Here is a 23,979-nt window from a genome sequence, read left to right on the forward strand (position 1 = left end):
AGTATTTTCACAGGGCCTGATTTTAAAAGGCATTCATATGCGTAAAACTGGGTTTTTCTCGAGTAAATGGTTTTTGAAAATTGCTACAGTAGTATGTTACATTTATGCGTGTAACTCCTTTGAAAATTCACCTGTCTGTGTAGAACAGTGGAAAGATGAAAGAGGATAATGACATCATTATTTATAGTTTGCTTTCTTTTGTGCAGGAGGCACTGGGCCTTGTCATGATATTCTGTAGAGACTATTTACAATACCTTTTGGAACTCAGAGCTGCCGGGCAGAGGGAGGCCCTTGAATGTTTGGAGGCTGTCAGGAAGGTTGTCTCTGATATGTTGAGCTTTATTGAGCAGCGTTCTAATGCTTGAAATCACATCCAACAGAGTGTTCAGAAAATGATGTGCTTTAGAAGGGATCTTAACCTTTAAAAAAAAAAAAAGAGAGAGAGAGAGAAAAAGCCCATGAATATAAAACAAACTAGTAACAGACTTTTCTTTCATCAGGATAGCTTAGAAGAGATGCCATAAATAAGGGACATCAATCATCTTCTCCTTTAGAGAAGGCCAGGCTAGAAAATACCCTTCACGAGGGCCTATTGACTAAACCGCTTTCACATAAACGCAAGCGTGACTGTGTGTTCAATGCCCGCGCTACCACTTAACAAGCGTTAAATCAGAATTATTAGTAATGCTTTTTTTTTCTATTAACATGATTTTTAGCATTAACATTTCAATGAGCTGATTAAAGATGCAAAATTACATTTAGATTATCAGCTTAGAATAATGTTGTCGCAAAAATCTGTGTTAATGCCACTGTTAGAGGTGTAGTTGGAGTAGCAGCTCTTTACTGAGCTATTCACTAACTGGCCAATATTCAAAAAAGCCAGCGAGCGGGAAAGTTAGCCAGTTAAGTTAACCCAACTAACTTGTGCTAGATATTCAGCCCAAAACTACAGGCTGAATATACTTGGCAAAATTTACTCAGATAAAGCAATTTTTTGTAACTTACTGAATATTCTTTAAACAAAAAAAGGAGCCAACAGCATCCCAATCCCCCTCCCTGCTGCTGGCCAGGGTAAAAAAAAATGTAGCTAAGGCTTAGCGAGCCCCCTGTTCCACCACAACATATTTAAATTTTAGCCAGGCCGAGCCACAGAAATTCCTCCCCCACCCCTTTCCAAATTTTCAAAAAATGTATTGCCCCTCCCACCCCCCTGAGCCCCCAAAAGCCTCCCCAATACAGATAGGGAGGAAGAGAGGCTCTTATCTCATCCTGCTCTGTATCATAATAAGTAGCGGCAGCTCCGACAGTTACCGACGTTTATTATTCATTTATACACTGCATTCAGGCAATGACGGCCCCTGCACTGACAACTGTGAAGGGATCAATCCCCATTCTGAATTCCGATCAGAACTGAATTCTGAACAGGGATTGGTCCTCTCCCTGACATCCAGGGAAAATAATGCGCATAATCTTTCCCCGATTTTGGGCAGGACTTACCGCAACACAAGTCTGCCGCTGAATATATTTGGATAAAGTTATACGCATAACTTTAGCCAGAAATAGTTAGGCAGGCAATTTCTCTGACCAGAATTGTGCACATAAATTTAGCCAGAGAGCACTCAATATGTGGGGTCACCAGCTAAAGTTTAGACCCACTCCCAGAACGCAACCATAATTTTTGCGTGCACAAAATGTATGTGGGTCGGCAGAGGTAAAATTTCAGGCAAAGCTTGAAAGCTATGCGCACAAAGGGGTAGATTTTAAAAGGTGCAAGCGGGAGTAGATTTGTTCGCGCAACCTGGCGCGAACAAATCTACTCCCGATTTTATAACATTTTATAACATGTTATAAAATACAGGGTCGGCGTGTGCAAGGCTGCGCAAAATCGGCAGCCTGCGCGCGCCGAGCCACACAGCCATCCCTCCGTTCCTTCCGGCCCCCCCCCCCACCTTCCCCTCCCTTCCCCTATCTAACCCACCCCCCCAGCCCTAACTAATTCCCCCCCTACCTTTATTTTACAAGTTACACCTGCCCGAGGCTGGCATAACTTGCACGCACCGGCCAGCTGCCGGCGCGCCATGTTCCAGTCCGGGGGCTGGTCCGGAGGCCGCAGCCATGCCCTCGGAATGCCCCTGGACTGGAACCACGCCCACGGCCCCGCCCCAGAATGCCCCCCCCCCCCCCCCGATGACGCGCCGGCCGCGACACGCCCCGCTCAGGAAAGCCCCGGGACTTACGCGCATCCCGGGGGCTTGCGCGCACCGCCGAGCCTATGCAAGATAGGCTCGGCGGGAGCAGTGGGTGGAAGGGGCAGCTTTTCGGGGGTTACGCTCGTATCTTACGCACGTAACCCTTTGAAAATCTGCCCCAAAGGCTTTCCACGTTGACCTGTTAGGAAACAGCATGTAAAACATGTGGCAATAACATTTTAGAAAGGATCATCATTGTGTGCTTTTAACATTATTTAGTAGACAGACACCCCCCCCAAGTCATACAGTGAGCTGAGGATGAAATCAAAATGGGATCACCCAACTCGCAGCTCTGAGCTCTATAATATGACTTTACACTGCCGATGCAAGTAAGTATCTGCCTACGTACAAAACTTTCCCTTCTTGAACTTCTGTGTCTCGCCCATACCCAACAGAATGATTTTTTCGAATTCTTCATACCCTATTCATGAACGGCAGTGCTAAAATGATTTGACACAAAGTTAAAAATGGACACAACAGAAGACCCTGTTGAGTTTGTGTGGTTGAGTCCATAACGCAAAAATATTAGAAATATTTACTTTATTTCAAGTTTATGCTATATAATCCAGGGCTGTTTCCATTCATCATTTTGCAAAATATTTTCAAATTAATATTATACTACAAAATAAATGTTTTTTTTGACCACAAGTGAATGGATTTAAAATTGGCATGAATTCAGTTTTGCTCAAAAATTTAATGAGTACTAACCTGAGTTTTTATCAAATGATTTAATAATTCAGGCATTATGATTTGTCAGACACTGTCATATAACTGCATATCAAGTCTTTCAACCCAGAAGTAGGCCATAAATAGAATAATAATGTTTTCTAAACTTACTGAAATTTCAATTGAACTAATTAAATACAGGTAACAAAAAAAAAGTTAAAGCTGATTTTTTAAGCAAGAAACAAAGTCCTGTTTACAATGGAAATGCCTTCAACATTGGAAGTGTTGCACATTTTATGACAATGTCATGGATGTAATAAGTGACTTTTATGGGTACAAAAAGACCAAATCAATTTTGCATTATCCTTTTTCTAATAAAGATGGGAGGCAGGAGTATTTAGAAGGATTTCCATAACAATCAGAGAAGTAATTTTAACTCAGAACATTTTCAGAAAAGAGCAAGGATGCAGAAAACATGCAGCATAGAGATTTTTCACCTTTGCTCACAAGCCAAGAAAATGAACATTAAAATATAAATAAATAAATGTAGGAATCATGTTTAAATTATAAATAAAGTAAACCCCAAGATGGACAGAAATCACATTTCTATCTCAATTAAACAGAACTGGGCTCAATACAACCACGGCTTGGAACATTTTCTAACAGAAGGCTATTTGCTGACTTTTGACAAATAAAAATAATTATATTCTATGTTCACAAAATGCACCTCAGGGGTCCTTCGTATCCCAAGAATTAATAAACTTCCTTTACATGGGTTTTAAAACTGGCCCTTGTACAGAATCAATTAATGCATTATCAACTAGATTGCAATATGTAGAACTCTCATCTCTTTCCCAATGTACATTATTGGTTTTCCTGACCTTATCAACATCTGAAACGGGAGGAAGTCTCATGCAATTGTGAGCATGTGAGGTGCCACTGAATGACTATGAGGAAGAAAGTGGGACTAACGATGTAAAATTAAGTAAGCTTAGATTTAGAATATGAGACATTGTGCATATTAATGTAACCCCATCTCTGGGTGCAGGCTACATCCCGCCAGGGCCATAAAAGAATGGATTATTTCTTTCTGGGGGTGGGTCACTCCGATTAGATTTTACACAGTCTCTTTCCCCCAGGACCTGAATCCTTTGTTGGTGGTGGGGGGAGGGACGAATTTCTCTTCCTGGCCCCAGAGCGACAGGGGTGTAGTTATAACTCCTTTCCAGAGGAGAGGTAAACCTCTTACCTGTTGTGAGTGCTGATAGTGCCAGTAGAACAGCGGAGACTTTGGGTTAGTGTGCAAAATAAAATACTTTACTGATGGTAAAATCAGATGAAGTGATGGCACAGTTAGCACAGTCCTCAGCACCATAGTGGATCTCCAATTACAGTCTTTCCTTCTATCTGTGCATGGGTCTCACCTGCCAGGGCAGGTGGAACCATCGCTTTCCTGTGCTCGGATCAGTGAAGTTGCCCAGTGTGCAGGGGATCCTAGTCTGGGCAGGACAAACCCATCCAGGGCTGGTAAAAATGAACTAAAAAAAAAAAAGTCTACGCACAGAGAGTCCAAATTCCTCTCTCCCCAGGGTGTGAAGACTCTGAGAGGCTGTCCTCAAAGGATGTATTGTTTGCATTACTCATGATTCTCCTTCCTAGTGTTTCTCTCAGCTCTCTTGAATCCCAAGGTAGAAGGGATGCTCTTAGGGACATGCAGGCTCTCGATGTTCCTCTTCACTCAGGAAGGGGCAGCAAACCTCTTCCTCCTGACTCTTTTAATAAAATCCTTGCCCCAAAACTGAATCCAAAACACTGGGAGGTCCCTTGAATCAGGTCACCACCAATCCTCTGATTCTGGAAAAGATTGCAGAGGGACAGAACTTCTTATCCTGGGGCACCCAGGGACAGGGCTCCCCGTGCCCTCTCGAGGCTTTCCTACCACAAAAAAATATTCAAAAACCTGAAAAACACAACCCGGAAGCAAGCCCAGCCAGCCAGTAAGTGCAACCTCCCAACCTTACTCAGGATCCTCAGGCAGGGCTTGCCTGGATCATGTAAGTAGGCCCAAAAACCAACTCAGAAAATCACGCCAGTACTGCTGCCACCTAACTCCCAAACCCGAAGCACTGCCTTCAGATTCTCAGTAGAGAACTGCTTTTATTACTTCCTCTAGTGGGGGGAAGCCATCCCAGCTCCCTCAAAGGGAGGGGCTGTACTTACTGGAACCTCCCCTAATTACTAACCTATATACCTTCCCCAACTAAAGAAGTTACCCAGTGCAATATTCGTAATGAACCCCAATGGGTCATTATACCAATAATATTGTGACAACTAGGGTATGCTAAAAAAAACAAACAGTTTTTGAAAGATGAATGAATACTATGATCCCCAGAAGGAAGAATGGCACTGGCCTTTCAAAAGTGACTTTTGCATGGGGAAACTTTGGTAGTATTGAAAAATAGGAAAAGATTGTTAATTTTCAAGCAGTGCTATCTGGCAGAGTAAAGAGAGGTTTTTGTTATACCTAGTTTATGTATTTTCCCTCAAGAGTATACAAGTTTTAAAAGTGTCACATTCACGCCTATAAGAATTCATGGGAGCTGTACAGCAGTGCTCCAACCCAGACCTACACCAGCCTGGAACAAGAGAAATGTATTTCTCTCTAGAGACTAAAAGAGATGAACAAAAGGCATATATTGCATTTCAGCTGATTAAATGTCTGTGGGCAAAGTGAAGGGTATGAATAGAACAACTACAGCAGCTTTTTCTCCTATGCGCTTTGAATATCATTTTTCAGGAGACATCTTATTTAATGGCATATGTCATCTAGATAATATTTTAGCTGAGAGAAGCTGGCTGTTGTGGTGTATGTGGGCACCAATGACATAGGAAGGTGCAGGAGGGAGGTTCCAGAAGCCACATTTAGGGGCGGATTTTCAGAGCCCTGCTCGCCTAAATCCGGGCGGATTTAGGCGAGCAGGGCCCTGCGCGCCGGTGCGCCTATGTTCAATAGGCGCACCGGCGAGCACAGACCCCGGGACTCGCGTAAGTCCCGGGGTTTTCAGAGGGGGCATGTCGGGGGGCGGGCCTGATCCGCGCGGCGTTTTCGGGGCATGTCGGGAGCGTTTCGGGGGCGGACCCTGGGGCGTGGTTACGGCCCGGGGCAGACCGGGGCGTGGCCGCACTCTCCGGACCCGCCCCCAGGTCGCGTCCCGGCGCGCTAGCGGCCCGCTGGCGCGCGGGGATTTACGCCTCCCAGAGGGAGGCGTAAATCCCCCGACAAAGGTAAGGGGGGGTTTAGACAGGGCCGGGCGGGTGGGTTAGGTAGGGGAAGGGAGGGGAAGGTGAGGGGAGGGCAAAAGAAAGTTCCCTCCGAGGCCGCTCCGATTTCGGAGCGGCCTCGGAGGGAATGGAGGTAGGCTGCGCGGCTCGGCGCGCGCCGGCTATACGGAATCGATAGCCTTGCGCGCGCCGATCCCGGATTTTAGCGGCTACGCGCGTATCTACTAAAATCCAGCATACTTTTGTTTGCGCCTGATGCGCCAACAAAAGTACGCCAAATCGCGCTATTTGAAAATCTACCCCTTAGATTTTTAGGTAGAAAGTTGAATTCCATAACCTCCAGGGTAACATTCTCAGAAATGCTCCCTGTTCCATGTGTAGGCTAAGCTCCAGAATCTCAATGTATAGATGAGACAATGGTACAGCAAAGAGGGTTTTAGATTTGTTACAAGCTGGAGTGGAAGAATAGCCTAGTGGTTGGAGCAGAGGGCTGCAAATCAGGGGAACCCAGATTCAAATCCTGCTGCCTCTCCTTGTGTCCTTGGGTAAGTCACTTCACCCTCCATTGTCTCAAGTGCAACCTGAGTCAATGCAATAATCTGGGTGCTAAGAAAATGAGCACCGGTTTTTAGCATACATTTTTAAGGGCCAGATTTTTTTATTTTTAACTCCCAATGCAGTAAGCTAATGGTATGCTAATGTATCTGGAGTTAAAAAAGTATGCAAAACCTTTAAAATGTACATTCGGCACAGACCAAAAGCTCATTTTAACTCAGGAAGGGAGGTGGGACCATCCCCAATAGTTATTGTGTAAATGGCAGCAGCCACTGCTGCTTGGCCGGATCAATACCAATTTATCTGTCTATCTGGCAGTGGGAAGCAGCTGCCAGATAAGTCAGTACTTATCTAACTATCTGGCACGGGTCATCACTACTTAGTTGGCTAAGTGATGATGACCTGCTCCAGATAAGTAATGGCTCATCAGCTTGGAAAAGAAACAGCTAATGGGGATATGATAAAACAACTTAATAAAGAACAGTTAATTACCCTTTCGAATAGGGAGCTAACTAGAAGCAGATTTAAGACAAATTTTAAAAGTATTTTTTTCAGTCAACTCACAATTAAGCTGTAGAATGTGTTGTTGGAGAACGTGATCAAAGCTAATGGTATAGCTGAGTTAAAAAAAAAAAGGTTTTGGCAAGATTCGGGAGGATAGGTCCAACAATTTTAACCAGGTAGACTTGGGGATCCCTACCTCTTACTTCTGGGAGTGACCAGAGAATGCAAATCCCCATTAGTATCCGCTGGGTACTTCCAAGAGACCTGGATTGGTCATTGTCAGAGAAAAATGACTGGGCTTGCTGGATTAGTGATCTGAACCAGCAAGGCACTTCTTATGTTAAATTAGTACCCCTAACTTTTCTTTTTTTAAATAAATTATTAGATATTAGGAGGATATGTTTACCAGTATTAAGACCCCATATGGTATGTCTGTGCATTTTTTTATTTTGGATGATTATTTGGGAAAATGTATTGCAAAGGGCAAACGTAGAAAAGGAATACATTTCTGGAAAAATTGTTTATTTGTATGCTTCATTTCCTCACTCTTATCTTGATACGTTAGGTCTACATTTAAAGTTTTAAAAATGTTTAACATGTTATAGTTCACTAGGCTCATCTATCATTTCTGATTTGCTTTTGGTCATACAATTTTTAATCCTATTCTTGGGTCTCTGTTTCACATGCTGCAAATTCTGTTGCCTTGCAGCCACGGAGCAGTCAAATTTGCTCATTTCATCTCCTTGATCTGAAATTACTTTGTCTGTTAGCTCAGTCAGTATACATCTTTGAGAGCCTTTGTTGTTGTCTTTATAGGTCATCTAAATGTTATGTTAGCTGGAGATGATTTTAATAAGGTTATTTATTTTGTGCAAGATAGTCATATGAATCAATGACTTTCCATTTTCCTCCTCATGTTAAATACAATATTCAAAGGGCCTGTGCTGTGGTTAGTACACCGAGGGGCCGGAACCATTCCAAAATTGTGAGTCAAAGAGTGGTCCATCCTGCAGCTCCTGCATCTACAAAACTTCTCTAAGGTTAAGAGATGAGAGGTATGGCAGGTGAGACCTTGCTTTTTAGATTAAATCTGGGACAAAAAAATAATCTTACAACAGACTCTGTCCCTACAAAGTTAAAAAAAAAAAAAAAGATGATTGTCACCAATGTGAACACATCCAGATTATCAAGGCCAGGTTAGAAGAAAGTCATATTTTACCTGCTGGTGAGGTTGCCAACTTTCTACTATGAAAATTCCGAACACTTGGATGGGCTGAATACAATTTTTATCGATGGTGTCCTTCCGCTTCAACATAAGTCTATTATTCCCCTCCTTGCCCCCCATTTCTTCTCTCCCTCACACACATGCTCACACACACACACACATTCCCTCTTTCTCTCTCTCTCTCTCGCTCAATCACATGCTCTCACACACATTCCCTCTCTCTCTCCCTCAAACATATGCTCAGAAACATATATTCCCCTCTTTCCCTCACACACACATATGCTCACACCCACACTTTCATTCTTTCATACACCTCTCACATGCTTTCACTCATACACACTCCTCTCTCCCTCACACATATGCTCACACACACATTCCTTCTCTCTCCCTCACACTCATGCTCATACATAGTCCCTTCTCTCTCCCTCACACACATTCCTTCTCTCTTTCACACACACAGGCTCACTCTCTTTCTTTCATACACATGCAAGCTTTCGTACACATGGAGGCTCTCTCGCTTTCATAGACATGCAGCTTTTCACAAACACATATATGTAAGCTTGCTCTTTTTCTCATACAATTGAAATCCCTCTCTCTCTTATACACGCAAGCTCTCTCTCATATACACACACAGGCTCTCTTTCTCACACACACAGGCATTCTCTCTCTCATATGCAAATGCAGGCTTTCACACAAACTTGCAGGCTCTCTCTCTCTCTCATACCAGCAGCAGCTGTTATGCATCCTGACTGAACCTTAAAATTTTTTAACTCACTTATTTCAAGCACTTACCAAGAGTAAAAATTCTTTATTAACATATATGAATTTATTTTATATTAATTACAGTTTATAAATACACAAGTAGAATATCATGTAAAAAGTAAACAAAAGACATAGAAACATTGATCCAATCACAAAACAAATATCCATGTATTCTTTCATGAATCCTCTTTCCAGAAAGGCAGAGATCATCATAACTACATTAAAAAGCAATAATCTTAAGAATCATAAGAATAGATGCAGAGCAGAATTAGGACAGTTCACATTACAACCCAACATGTAAAAATATATATATATAATTAAATTTTGGTGTAATCTCAGTGAAACAAACCCTTCTACTGACAAATGTTTTGTGAAGTAACACAAACTCCTGCAAAAAAAATATATCTAGAACCTTGCCATACCATACAATCACATCATTAATTCTCAGGAGTCAACCATCAGCAATCTTATCTATGAAAAGGCAGCAATAGAAATATTACACCAACCCTGAAATACTAATATACCACCTATTGCCAAACAGAACAACCTGGAATGCTACAAATCTCTACAGAGAAACAACTCCTCAGTCACACACAGAAAACAGACTAACCCTTACCTAATACAGAAATAAGGCAACAAATTAGAAACAGAAACATGTAGACAAAACCAAAATAGAAAGCCTAAGAAATCAAACTGAAGAGTGGAACTTTAAAGAAGGAGCAAAATATAAAATATATAAGAATTCACATTCCCAAAGATAGTATATCACAATTTCTAAAAACTCAAAATATATTTTCTTTTTACCTTTGTTGTTTGATCTTATTTTTCCAATCAATTGGTCCCAGTCTATTTTTTCCACGTTCTACTTGTTGGTCTTTTAATTCCTTTTGGCTCCGCTGGGTGGCCCTGTGGCCTCCTGTCATCTTGATCTGGCAGGTTGGGCCTCACCAGGCAGCCCTGCGACCTCCTGTCATCTTTAGCTGCCTGTGGGTTGATCTCCATCAGGCTGCCCTGCACCTGCTTCCTCTTTTGCCATCTGATTTGGAAGGAGGCAACCAGCACCATATTGGCTGGTGCCTTGGGAGATTGCTCAGTTGGCTCAACCTGCTCACAGGGATTGGGTAAGATGCACTGCAGTCTGCTGGCAGAGCAGGAAATGGAGGACGAAAATCCAGTCAATTTCTGGTTTTTCAGCTCTGCCTCTCTTCTGGACGCAAAAGCATAAATCTGGACAATCCAGAAAAAATCCGGACATTTTCTAACCCTGCCTGCAGGGCTTCTTGCATAAACTGCCCTTTATTGAACTCCTTTATTCGATCATCTGTTATGAAATGGACAGGAATGGTGGCTACTACCCGGTGATTACTATCCTTTCTCAATACGTCTTCACAAGGTTAATGCAACTCCAACATTGCTCTCTAGTTCAATGGCAAGGGGAAATATGGAAAAGAGGATTTGCATTCAGACAACAACCACAAGGACTGAACTACACAGTCTGGGTAAACAAATAAGTGTGGGAGTAACTTGCTTATTGTGGCGGTTACTATCCTAAACCAATTAAATGTGATACTTCACTTTGAATGCATATACAGCGCTGCTCTCTGCTTCAATGGCAGGGGGAAATATGGAAAAGAGGATTTACATTCAGACAACATCCAACAAGGCATTGATCTGTACAGTCTGGGTAAACAAGCATCAGGGTAACTTTCTTGATGCGGCGGTTACTATCCAGAGGGGTAGATCTTAAAAAAGTACGCGCACGCGTACTTTTGTTCGCTCAACCGGCACAAACAAAAGTACGCCAGATTTTATAAGAAATGCGCGTAGCCGCGCAAAATCGGCAGCCTGCGCACGCCAAGCCGCGCAGCCTGCCTCCGTTCCCTCCGAGTCCCCCCATCTTCCACTCCCTTCCCCAATCTAACCCACCCCCCAGCCTTACCTAAATCCCCCCCTACCTTTGTTGTACAAGTTACGCCTGCTTGAGGCAGGCATAACTTGCACGCGCCAACTCAGCATCCCCCGGCACAGGTCGCAGTGCCGGGGGACTCGGGACCACCCTCCCGGCCCGCCCCCGGACACCTCCCCGGCCTGCCGACATGCCCCCGGACACACCCCCTCCCGCCCCTTTTACGAAGCCCCGGGACTTACGCACGTCCCGGGGCTTTGCGCACGCCGGCAGCCTATGCAAAATAGGCGCGCCGGCATGCGAGTGCCCTGCACGTGTAAATCCGGCAAGATTTATGCGCGCAGGGCTTTTAAACTCTACCCCTTAACCATTAAGCCTTATGCTTCACTTTTGATGCAACTCCAACATTACTCTCTGCATCAATGGCAGGGGATGGCAGGAAATTCGAATCAGTTACCAATAGAGATGTGAATCGGAACCGGAATCGGTTCCGATTTCGGGGACTATCGGGAAATATTTTGTGTGCGGTCCGATCGTTTTTGTTTTTTTTTTTTATCGGCTGCGCCCGAGCCGATAAACAAAAACCCACCCCGACCCTTTAAAACACATCCTTTAGCTTCCCCCACCCTCCCGACCCCCCCCAAACTTTTTAAAAGTACCTAGTGGTCCAGTGGGGGTCCCGGGAGCGATCTCCCGCTCTCGGGCTGTCGGCTGCCACTAATCAAAATGGCACCGATGGCCCTTTGCCCTTAGCATGTGACAGGGTATCCGTGCCATGGGCCGGCCCCATCACATGGTAGGAGCAATGGACAGCTGGCGCCATTTTTAAAGATGGCGCCAGCCGTCCATTGCTCCTACCATGTGACATGGGCTGGCCAATGGCTCCGATAGTCCCTGTCACATGGTAAGGGCAAAGGGCCATCGGCGCCATTTTGATTAGTGGCAGCCGACGGCCTGAGAGCGGGAAATTGCTCCCGGGACCCCTACTGGACCACCAGGTACTTTAAAAAAGTTTTGGGGGGGGGGGCGGGAGGGTGGGGGATGCTAAAGGATTTGTTTTAAAGGGTCGGGGTGGGTTTAGGGGTTGTTTTTGTGTGCCATTTTTCCCTCCCCCAAAACGATAAGAGAACACCACAAACAATTTTGTGGGGTTTTCCTATAGGTTTTGGGGAGCCCCTGATTTCTGACGAGTTTGAAAATACCATACGGTATTTTCAATCGTCAGAAAAACGATTCACAAGTTACCAATAAGGGCCCTGAACTTGGTAGTCGTGAAACAGATAAGTATGGGAGCTTGCTGTGCAGACTGGATAGGCCATTTGGTCTTTTTCTGCCATCATTTCTGTGTTTCTATATTACTCCTCCATCCTTATGGTCACACGGGCCTGTCATGACACTCATCATGTGATTTTTCTCATTACCTGGCTGTCTGACCCTGAAAATGGCTGCAGCTGGATTAGTACAGCTCTAAGCCCATGAAAGGTAATGTCCTTTCTTTCTGCTGATGGACCTCTCTGCTGAATGCTGGGACACAGAGGATAACCTGGTGGTTCAAGCTCCCTGTTATGATATTAACTTTTCAGTTGTGCATGGTTTGTGTGCTAGAATGTACTGTATGTTTAGTTAATGTGTCCTATATGCACAACATGGTTTTTATTATGCAGATTGGGATAAGCTTGAGAATATGAGTTAGGTAACTATCATTTTCTTTCACTTTTCTACTTTTCAGGCACCAGTGAACTCCCTGCTGTTCATCCGTGGTTGGCTTCTGGAATAACACCCTTCCCCCATTCTCCAAAGGAGGGAAACCTGGACCTAAGAGTACCTCAACATTTGAAAGAGGGCCATGAGAGATACCTGGTGTCTGAGTGCCAAATCCTAGGGGATCTTACCAAGGTCTGCAAATACACAAGTGGTGGTTAAGATGACCTTTGTACTTTATAACAGATATAAGCTGAAAACAGGTTATTTTCTAATGTCACCTCTTCCTTTTACTTCCCTACCCTATTATGCTGTTCCTCTGGGAAGGGGAGCAGGATAAGAAGAGCAGCTCCCTCTCATCCCCCTGGAGAGCAGTGGGCATAAAATCTGAGAGAAACCATCTAATCCTCCCCCCAACCCCCATTTTATTCTTTTAACACAAGAGATTGCAATTTTAAATCTACTTTAGCATTTAGTTTTCTATAAATAAAAGTTTTATTTTTACCTACTTTCTGAAGGAAAAGAAGGTGTATGAGATCACGTTTTGGTTTGGTGTCCTATTCATAGCAAATATTCAAAATAAGCAAAATCATCCCTAAGGAATAGAGCCCTATCCATGGCAGGCCCCACGCAATGGAACGCTCTCCTACCAGACCTCCGACAAGACCCCTGCCCAATTAACTTAAAAAAAACAAACCTCAAAACGTGGCTATTTAAAAATCAGCGTTTCCAGAACCGCCTTGGTAGCCATACCAATTCACCGTAGCTTGTCTCATGGCACCCAGCAAGCATTGTATATTGTATTAAGTTAATTCGGCATCTTTTAATCCCTATAGATTTGTGTCACTTACTCTTCAGACTAGCACCATGCCTTTTGTATCTCATTTATTAAGTCCTTTGTACCTCAATTATTAATTTGGTTCATCCTTGGTGCAATCAATGCCCCTTCTATTTAATGTTATTTATTCAAAGTTATTCTATGTTTAAGGTTCTATGTAACGCTCTCATGCGAAGTTATTGTTCCACTGCAAACCGGTTTGATTTGTATCCTATACAAGAAGATCGGTATATAAAAGTTAAAAATAAATAAATAAAACAGGTCAGGGAGGACATGAGAACTCTGACAGGGATGGTGGGGTGGAGAGGTTGGATTCACACATGCAATACATCCCAGAAAGGAGGATCCTTCAGTTCAGGGTGGGTTTTTTAAATATATATTTTGACCTATTTTGTTCGGGGCTGTATATGGCAGAACATATATGGTTGTTGACTTGGAAGTAGAGGTGATGTGTGTGTGTCTGTGTGCGCACACATGTATGTGGATAGTGTGAAAGAGAGGTGGGAGTTTTGTGCGCTTGAGAATTGCATGAATGTAGCATTGTTAGATAAAGTAATAAGTAGTCAGTGTGGCTAAGTTCCGCTTGCTAATTGTTACGACTGTCGCTGCCCGACGTCTCCACTCCGCCCTCCTTAACTCTCTGGCGACTCCTCCTGCGGTTGACGGACGTTTGGCTGCCGCGGCGTCTGCTTGCCATCCTCTCCGGCGTCCCCGGTCCGGCTTGTGGGCTGCCTCCCGTCATGCTGTGCAGCTGCCTTAGGGCGCACGCGCCGTGTGGCCCTGCTTCAAATACTTTCTTTGGCGTGAACCTCATGGGCGTCCCCCTGTGATGATGTCACGCATCCCGGATATAAATAGCCTACGCTACTGCTAGCTAATCGAGTTAGCAAGAGTAATGGTAAAGGGATTCATTACAGATGGGATTCATCTCCGTACCTAGCTACTCTGCCTCTCCATTATTAGACTTACTCTATTCGGGGTACCCGCTTCTCGGGGGCCTCTCTCTTCTCTTTCAGGTCGCTGTCTGGAACCGGTACTCGCTCCTCGAGGGCCCATGTTCCCAGACTGGCTGCCTGGACTTCACTTTTGCCTGGAAGATACCGCTGTCTACACCATCAGTGATTTACCATCTACTTCTCTCAGAGCTGTTCCCTGGAACCAGGTACTCGCTCCTTGAGGGCCTGCCTCTACTCCAGCTCCTGTGTTCCCTACCGAGAGAAACTGCTGTGTGAGTACTCAACCAACGAGGCTCTATTCCAGAACCCTGCATATACTTCATTGTACTCACTATCTCAGTTTCTCTTCACTACAGCGCAGCTATTGTGGGATCGCTGTTCCAGAGCCCTGAGGGACTACAAGCCCAGCCGGGCTCCATCTCTGCTCACTACTGCCACCTCTGGTGGCTCCTCAATACTGTTAATAAAAGATCTATCTGTGTTGTGTGTCCTAAACCTGAGCCTGACCTGTTTCCCCTCACGGAACTTCCCCCGTGGGCATGGTCAGCAGCCACAGTGGTCAAGGGTCCACCCAAAACCATACAAACAATAACACTAATATTGAAGCACAGTGTGCAAAACGATGTTTTTTGTTACCAGGCTGTTCTGTGGATAAGTTTTAGGTTTGTAAATATTTTGTGTGTGTTGGATCACTTGAGAGGGATACATATGTAAAAGGGTCTCCACATAGGTGAATGTGAAAGAAAGTAGAATACAAATAAGAATTAAAAAGGTAAGAGAGACCATAATAGATAAGGTGTTGATTACTATGAATGCTGTATAGGCTATTGTAGATGAGTCAGCCAAATCAGGTTACAACTACTACAGTCTCCTATGAGAAAAATAGAACGAGATTTTTGTAGTTTTTCTGTGGAAAAATGTAACCAGTGCTTCAAAACAAGGAAAGGGGCTTTAAAATGTTCCTGTTTTATATTTTAGAATAAGCTAGTAGGGAAAGCATGCAGAGACTAGGCTTTGGGAATGCTTTCCATCATAAGATTTGTGGAATGAGGTAGTGGGGCTCTTTCATTATATTTTGAGTACATACTGTGCCTCAATACGGTTTGTTCACTTGTTGCAACATGAAGAAAACCTTAGGGGGCAATTTTCAAAAGGATGTACACGCATAAAATTGGATTACCGACCGATATCCAATCTACCTTTCATCGCTCAAGTCCATTACAGCCGGCGCCATCTTTAAAAATGGCGCAGGCCATCCAGTGCTCCTACCATGTGACAGGGGCCGGCCAATGACACGGATACCCTGTCACATGGTAAGGGCAAAGGGCCATCGGTGCCATTTTGATTAGTGGCAGCTGACGGCCCGGGAGCGGGAGGATGGCCCGGGAGCAGGAGATCGCTCCCGGGACCCCCACTGGACCACCAGGTACCTGTAAAATGTTTTTGGGGGGGTCGGGAGGGTGAGAGAAGCTAAGGGGTTAGTTTTAAAGGGTTGGGGTGGGTTTTTTGTTTATCAGTTCGGGCGCAGCCGATAAACAAAACCGCGATCAGGCCGGACGAAAAAAAAAAAAACACAATGTGAATCGGAACCGGAATCCCAGCTGATTCCGGTTCCGATTCACATCTCTACTCCCTGCTATGCCACCAACTGAGAGAAATTGGAATAGATGGAAATGTCAACAAATTGTTCTCCTCCTTCTTAAAAGATAGAACATTTCAAGTCAAACTTGACAAACAAATATCTGACACCTTCCCGATTGATACAGGTTCCCGCCAAGGTTCAGCTCTCTTGGCCATTCTATTCAACATTTATTTACTGCCTAATATGTGGACTACTGGCAAATCTAGAAATCAACTTCTTCCTGTATGCAGACGACATTCTATTCTACATCCCTTTCGATAAAACATTTGAAAAAACTGTATCATCCCTGTCAACATACATGAAGGAAACACAACAAAATCTCTCTCAACCTAAACTAACTCTCACCCCCCAAAAAATTGAAATTGTGTGATTAAGGAGAGAGACAATGATAATCAAACCGCCAACACTACACCTAGGAATGATTAATATTACTCCCTCAGATCAAATATGAGACCTAGGAATACAAATCTATGAGAACCTCACCATGAAAAAGCATATAAATAAGTGAATAAAATCAGGATACACAAAGCTGAGAATATTACACCGACTGAAACCTCTACTACCAATACAATAATATCTCTGTTTAACTTGACCTTTTTTGGTGGGGAGGAGGGGAGGCAAGAGTTTCTTGGTTGTTCAGAATCACTCTTGTTTTTACTGGCTAAGCATGTAACGATGCTACATTCATCTAAAATATTAATCTACAGTATCTATCTATAGATATTTATTATTCAGTGGCATAGCAACTTCACACTCAACTTTAAATTTATGAGAGCAAGAAAGCCCTTCCCTTACCTTATAAATGAAACTTCGCAGATCCAGATTCCGGATAATTATAACAACAACTTCATAGAAATCCTGTGTAGGCAGGGCACAGAGTTCATTTACTACATTGGAGGTTTCTGCATTTGTAGGAAATGTTAGCAGAAGGCCAAGAGCTTCTCCATCACATCTGCCTGCCAAAACCGCAGCAAAGGCACTAAAAATAAACTGCAAAAACACGTTTGGATGAATGTGGTTATATTAAAACTTCATAAAATTTAACTTGCAAATAACATTTTTTCTGCATGGGAGACGTTGGTAAGTTGTACACATACACCAAGAGTAACATTTTTACTATTCACTGCACTATTATGTTAATCATATTTTCTCCGTGTGCACACGTGGGGTTCAGTTCCTCCTGTAACAGTAGAAACAACAGCTTGGAATATGTTTTTTGGTCAAAGCAGGAGGGCATCTCCCACAAATTCTTCTTTTGACCTTGATAGGGATTAAAATGGGAAAATTGAGAATCAAGAGTTAAATTGCGGTCGAGCCCCAAATAATTTGCAAGTCGTGCTGGTGGTTAAATAAAGTAAGAGCCAAGAGAAGCTGAATCAGAGGTAGCCAGGCTTTCAGTAGAGCAAAACCCTTTTCCTTCTCTCTCTTTTCCATCAATGCAGGAGGTTCCCAATAAAACTAAACTAGCAAGCCATCCTCATACTGCCGTTTGTTAGGTCACTGGAGCTAGTAGAAACATGAGTCCGTTATGTCAGACTGGCTTTAAACATTCAAGGCCCTTTTTTTTCCTACAGACCAGGAGTACGTTTAATTAGATTGGACAGTCCAGAGGCCTTAAAAATAAAAAACAAGCTTTACAAATGTATCTAGTAAGAGGTTGAGGATGGTGGCAGGATCAGCGGCAATGTATGATTCTTGCTATATTTCTTTGCGATTTTTGCCTCGATCCCCAGAATATGATCCCAGATCCTTCAAAAAAAAAAAAATTAAATAAAATAAAATAACTTCCCCTCCTCACCCCAGACTATCACAGCCATCTACAAACCTCTTCACCTACTGATTTTCACAATTCCTAAGGTTTTCAGCCTGAATGCTGCTCAGCCATTTCTGATCCAAGCATGAGGTGAGTAAATGTGAGATATACTCTCCACAGATTTTTTTTTTTTTAGAGGAGTGAATTATGACTTTATATGAAAGATGCACAGACAGTAGCCAGGGTTGAAGCTTTTCCAAACGGTGCTAGCGCTCGCAAATTTCTGATTTGTGCTAATTCAACCCCCTTTTGTGTCTGCTACAGAAATAAAATGGGAGAAGTCCTTTGTAAAAAAGAAAGAAAAGAAAATTGTGATTTATAATAGTTTACAAATTTAAATATTTTAAGAGTGAGGGCAAAGCTACTCCCTCGCCAAGAGTAACTATCTTAACCCAGGATTCATCATTACGCTATAAACATAGCAGAATGATGGCCGGGGGGGGGGGGGGGGGGGGGGGAAGGTGCGGGAGGTGAAAGTATGCAGTCGGCTGCATTGCGGCGGTGCATTTCTCACTCCCATTGTGCCAAGGGAAAAGGTATTATTTCCCGCAGTACTGCCGGCAATAATGTGGAAAACATTATCGTCCGCAACGCTGCCCAACCAAACCCCACCCACACTCCTCCCCCTTCTCCTGATTTAAATTGTACTGCTGCGACGCGGCCGGTATCGCGTGCGATAAGGCGCTAAGGCATGTGATAATGGCACCTCACGGTTTAAAGAATGACCCTGTGAGATTGTTGTACTGCAGCAGTCAATACCTGCATTTAAGTATAAAATGCCACTGGCAGCAATGACAAATACCCAAAGCAATATTTATGATCTATTCAATTGCCCTCAAGAAACAACACCCAACTGAAAATGAGTGAATATCCACCGATGTTAGCATTCGCCAGCCTGGTAATTCCAGGTGTTTGACAGTTTATGCCAACTAAATTCAGCCCTTGACTATACAATTGCAATTCATGTGTTTTTCCATGTTTACAGTTATTTTAAAATATTTATAGTCCATTTATAACAAACCAATAATGATTAAAGTAGATTGAGGTAGAGTAAAAAGAAGACTCAAATACATAATGCATCTTACCTGAAAAGGACAGAATTTACAATTGTTTCAGTTCATCTGTTTCGGTATGTAATGTTTGACCAGCCAAGGGATCACCCTGCAACCATCCGCACAACGCTGCTGGCCCTATCCCAACAACATACTGTTACGGTGCAGCTGAGACGTCGCCATGCTGGCCCTGGTCCCCTTAGGTGCATGTGCCACATGATGCCTTTTGAAGGCCCCCGTGGTAGGAAACTTTCTCTGGCACGTCCTGATGACATCAGCCAGTCCAGGGGAATTAAGTTCCAGCTTTCCAACCAGTCGGCACCTCAGCAACAGGCCTCCTGCCTCGCCCGCCGAGCATGTTGCTATTGTTCCTGTGCTTGTCCTTCTTCCTGTGTCTCCTTGCTGTGCCTTGCCTTCCCCTGCCATGCTGCTTGTGCCCTCTGCCCTGCTCCTTGTCTTCCTGCCTCCCTTGCCTTTTTCTCCTTGCCCATCTTGTCCGTGTCTGTTGCCTCTCTGGTATTGACCTCTGCTACAGACCTGGACCACTCTCCGCCTGCCACCTGCCTGCCCTGACTCTCTGCCTGGACCTGGTTACTGCCTGCTCACCACCAGCCCTGACCTCAGCCCATACCTGGACTCTCTGTCTCTAACCACTCTTAAGACATTCAGCTAAGACCTGCCGGCCCCTGGGATACAAGGGCTCAACCTGCAGGGAATGAGGCTGGTATAGGCAAAGCTCCTACTCAGTCCCAGAGAGGGCTTGTCTGACTGCTGTCGGCGTGGGCCTAGTAAGTTCATTTATTAGGCTGCGTCAACCACATCACAGCACGGGGGGCTCACAACCGTGACATGGTAATAATACCATGACGTCTTAGGTCTGAAAGCGTTTTCACTCTTCGTCAGGAGAACTGTAGTTCAAGTAGGAATATTTATGTATAAAACTATGGTAAAATTTTAAATAATTGGTGATGTCAGGAAGTAATGGAGGGGAGGGGAATAGTATAGTCAAATATCATGTATAATGTGGGTTTTGCACTCACCGCCCATGGAACCCCCATGCCGGCTCCATCTGGCCGGCAACGCCTCCGTGCCCTGCCTGAGACTTCGGCTGCTACGGCCTGTCTGTCTGGTTCCACTCCGCTTGCATTCTCAGACACCGGGGCCTCCTCGGCCTCGCTGGCGCATGGGACACCGCCAGCTTCTTGCCGCGCCCGAGGTTCCCCCTAGGTGCGCGCACGCGTGCGGCGCTGACAGCTATTTAAAGGGCCTTTGGCGGGAAACCTGCGCCTGCCCCGGAGGATGATGTCATCAGTGTGGGCCTATTTAAGGCTCCCTCAGGCCGTACCCAGATGGCTTGGCAACAAGTCTCCTGCGCTGCTTCTCTCGGGATCCTGCGCTTCTCCTGGAAGGACTCTGTTCCAGTACCTGTCTCCTGCTCCGGTACCTGAACCCTGCTCCAGGGCAAGTCTCTGCTCCAGTCCCAGCTCCTCGCTTCCTTCTTCCTGGACCCACTTCTTGGATGGATCTGGCTCTGAACCTTGGACCGGACCACTCTGCTCGACTGCCGCCTGCCTCTGAACCTTGGACTGGACTTCACACTGCTCGTCTGCCGCCTGCCTCTGAACCTTGGACCAGACTTCACCTCGCCTATCAGCCCCTAGGCCGGTGCCTTGGCTCTGGGCTACTCTTGGCCAGCCTGCCATCTGCCTCCTGACTCAAGACAGACATCCGCCATCTTATCTGCTTGCTGGCACCTGCACTCTCCCTGCCTTACCTTGCCAGCCCGACACCTGTCTTCAACCTCGTTCCAGCTTCGCCCTCAGACCAGGCGCCAATACCATTCCTCAGGGGCCAACCTAAGACCAACCGGCCCCGGCACCCAAGGGCTCAACCTGCTGGGAATGTGGGCTGGTATTGGTGAAGCTCCAGCTGGCCCCTGTCTTCCTCCAGCCTTGCCTCCTGACGTTGGGGACCTGTGGGGGTTTTCCCTCTCAGGTAGCGTCAACCCCAACTCAGGCTAGGGGTCCACAGTCCACGTCATGGTTCCAAAAGTGGGCAACTGCTACCCAAGTTTCATCTTGCATTTCTGAACATTTAGGAGAGTCAGGACCAGAAGTTCTGTGTTGTTCTCGCCAGGATTATTGCATAAATGTTATGCCCGGTCACAGACAGCTGTGACCTCTGTTGCTCACCTCCTTTTTCCCTGCTTCAGTGAAACCCGGACATTTGGCGACCTCTGCCTCTTCGTGCCGCTCTCTTCAGCATTCCTGGAACGGTGTGGGCAATCCCATCAGCCATCTTGAATTGGGCATTACCTAAGGCACATGCGCCAGGCCCCATCTTATACACGTCATGGCGGGAACCTCGGGAGCGTCTCATCCGCATGACGTCATCTGCCTGCATGTATTTAACCCTGTTGGACTAAACTACCTACAAACTCGGCATATAGCAAGGACTTCCTTCCTGCTATATGCCACTCCTTCGGAGACACTTTGCTTTGCTACGCTGAACTCATTCCTGACACTCGAACGATTTAGGTACCTGCTCCTCAGGGGCCTTGTTACTTTCAGGGTATCCACTCCTCGGAGTGCCTTCTTGCCTAGAGTCACTCTTCATCTACTCTGGGTGCGTCTGGTTCAGCCTGGTGAGTTTGCTTCCTTCTGCTATCGGAACTTCCGGTCTACCCCGTGCCTTGGGCCACTACAGTGATCTTCTCAGCAACCTTCCTGGCATACTTCAGAGTGAGTACCATCATTCCTTCAGGTCTGCGGATCTCCTGCACTACTCTCAAGCACTCTCCTGCAGGCTACTACCGGATCTACTAGAGAAGTTCCATCTGAGGAGGCATTCCCTGGCATACCCCGCCTCACAAGCCATTACCGGGGACATCACCCTTGAGCTCCCTTTTACTCTGGATTGTGTCTCTCTTTCCACTTGGTGGGATTCCTCAACATTCCAGTATAATAAAGTCTCTTTGCTATTGTGTCTGTCTCAGCTGAGGCCACGCCTATCGTGGTGAGTCCCCACAGGGCTCTTTCCTGTGGGTGGAGTGTCACCTCGATCCAGGGTCCACAAACATACCAGTTCAGAACAATAAATATACAGGGCCAAGTCTGTCAACCTATGTGCCGCTATAGTGATGTGGGAAACTGCCTATTGCGAAACATGGGCTGATAACCATCAACTTTGCATTTCGTGGCAGCTTAACCAAAATGTGATTTCACGTCTCCAGAAGAGAAAGTTGAAAATGTGGGGTCGCTCCACCAGACCATCACCTAACCAAATGGACTTTTTGACCAATGGTATTGTAATTTTCCAGTGCAATAATGTTTCTAATACATATTCATATTTAAATGGCATCATTAACGAGATATTATGATTTTTTTTAAAAAGGCAGCAAAGAAAAGTGTGCTCTCTTTTAGAGTCCCGCTCATCCGTATAATTCTTAAGCTCATTTTCATGTTATGAATTCTTCTGGAATAGCAAAGTAATTAACAATAATAGTTCCTGTCAATGGCAGAAGAGCAAAGTTCCTAAACAGTTGGGAAGAACAAAATGGGCCCAAGATCATTTTCCCCAGTGACATAAAATGAGAGACTCCATGTCTGATTTTAAGTGTACATATAATTACAGCCGCAGCTCTTCATGAAAGGTGAGCTACACATTCACTATCATTATTTTAAACTGTTCTTTTTCTTGGCAAAAAAAAAAAAAAAAATACTGCATGCCATGGAACTTTGGTGACATCCAGTGGCCGTTTTATTCCTCTTTCTATCAGAGACAAATACCTAAAAATAGCAGCAGCTTCAGATGTTGGTAGCACTATGATGAGAAAGTCACTTAGCATCTGTAAAATGTTTAATGCATTGGCAGATGTTAATGCCGTAAATGATAATGACAAGGCCCGACATTACCTTTACAATCATGGTGTTCATTTTACAACTGGATAGAAAGTAGAAATATTTACCGGACACGTACCACAGGGCGTGGCATGCAGGTCCAGCTGCACTAGCAAAACTAATTTACTAATCACCAGGTTTGCTCACCCTGAGATGTTGAGGAGGGAGGGTCAGGGGGGAGAGACCTTCAATCAGCGATGATTTGAATTCATATGACTGTACCACCGATCACCCTGTAGGCACCTTTTGTCCAGCTGTAGTGGCGGGGATCATCAATAAGGTAAGGTGAAAAAAAAAAGGAAGAGACCCACCTCATTGGTGGCCCCCACCTGCAGGAAAAGTAATTTCTGGAACTCGTGTCTCCCAGAAAATGTTAAGAAATGCCAAACTTCCTTTCTCTACCAGAATTTTACTCCTCACTTCCTAATCTTCCTCCCCATCTTCCTGTTCGCACCCCCCTCCTCCATAGCTTTTCATGCTTACCTCATGTCTCCTTGTGTTTCTCTTCCTCCTTGCTCTTCACTGGGTCCCAGCTTCTCTATCTCATAGCAATGAAGCACCCCAGCTCCTCCTCTCCACCCCTTTCCTCCACCCCTTCCTCCAACTTATTTGCTCTCTCTCCTTCCTCCTCTCACCTTTGTACTCTTTACCCCCAATCTCCTCATCAACCTCTCCTATTTAGTATATTACCCCTCCACCATTACAACACAAGCAGGCTGTGAGAGGTTATGAGGTAAGAAATGCCTCCCTCATGCACTGCTGCACTCACCTCCTCCCGCTGCCTATCAGCAAGGATGCTCATCACCAATTATGGTGCCCCTCCCCACTCTCCAGGCTTTTCAATATCTCTAAGAGGAAGATTTCCCCCTTCTTCCCCACTTCAATCATTAAGGGGAGGTTTGTCTGGTGAATTTCACAGGTAGATTTAT

At 44.9% G+C, this 23,979-nt stretch overlaps 1 protein-coding gene across 1 annotated transcript in view; it reads right to left on the minus strand.

Moving 5' to 3' along the window:
* ABCA13 (ATP binding cassette subfamily A member 13) overlaps positions 1 to 23,979 on the minus strand; it is a 929,477-nt gene that overhangs the window by 717,021 nt on the left and 188,477 nt on the right. The window contains exons 18-19 of the mRNA XM_029587089.1: positions 17,082 to 17,276; positions 255 to 419 (exon numbers count right to left, since the gene is read on the minus strand). Coding sequence (XP_029442949.1) covers positions 255 to 419; positions 17,082 to 17,276 — 360 coding nt within the window. The remainder of the gene's footprint in view (positions 1 to 254; positions 420 to 17,081; positions 17,277 to 23,979) is intronic.

This window comes from Rhinatrema bivittatum, chromosome 2 (genome assembly GCF_901001135.1).
Source record: "Rhinatrema bivittatum chromosome 2, aRhiBiv1.1, whole genome shotgun sequence".
NCBI classification, from domain to species: Eukaryota; Metazoa; Chordata; class Amphibia; order Gymnophiona; family Rhinatrematidae; genus Rhinatrema; species Rhinatrema bivittatum.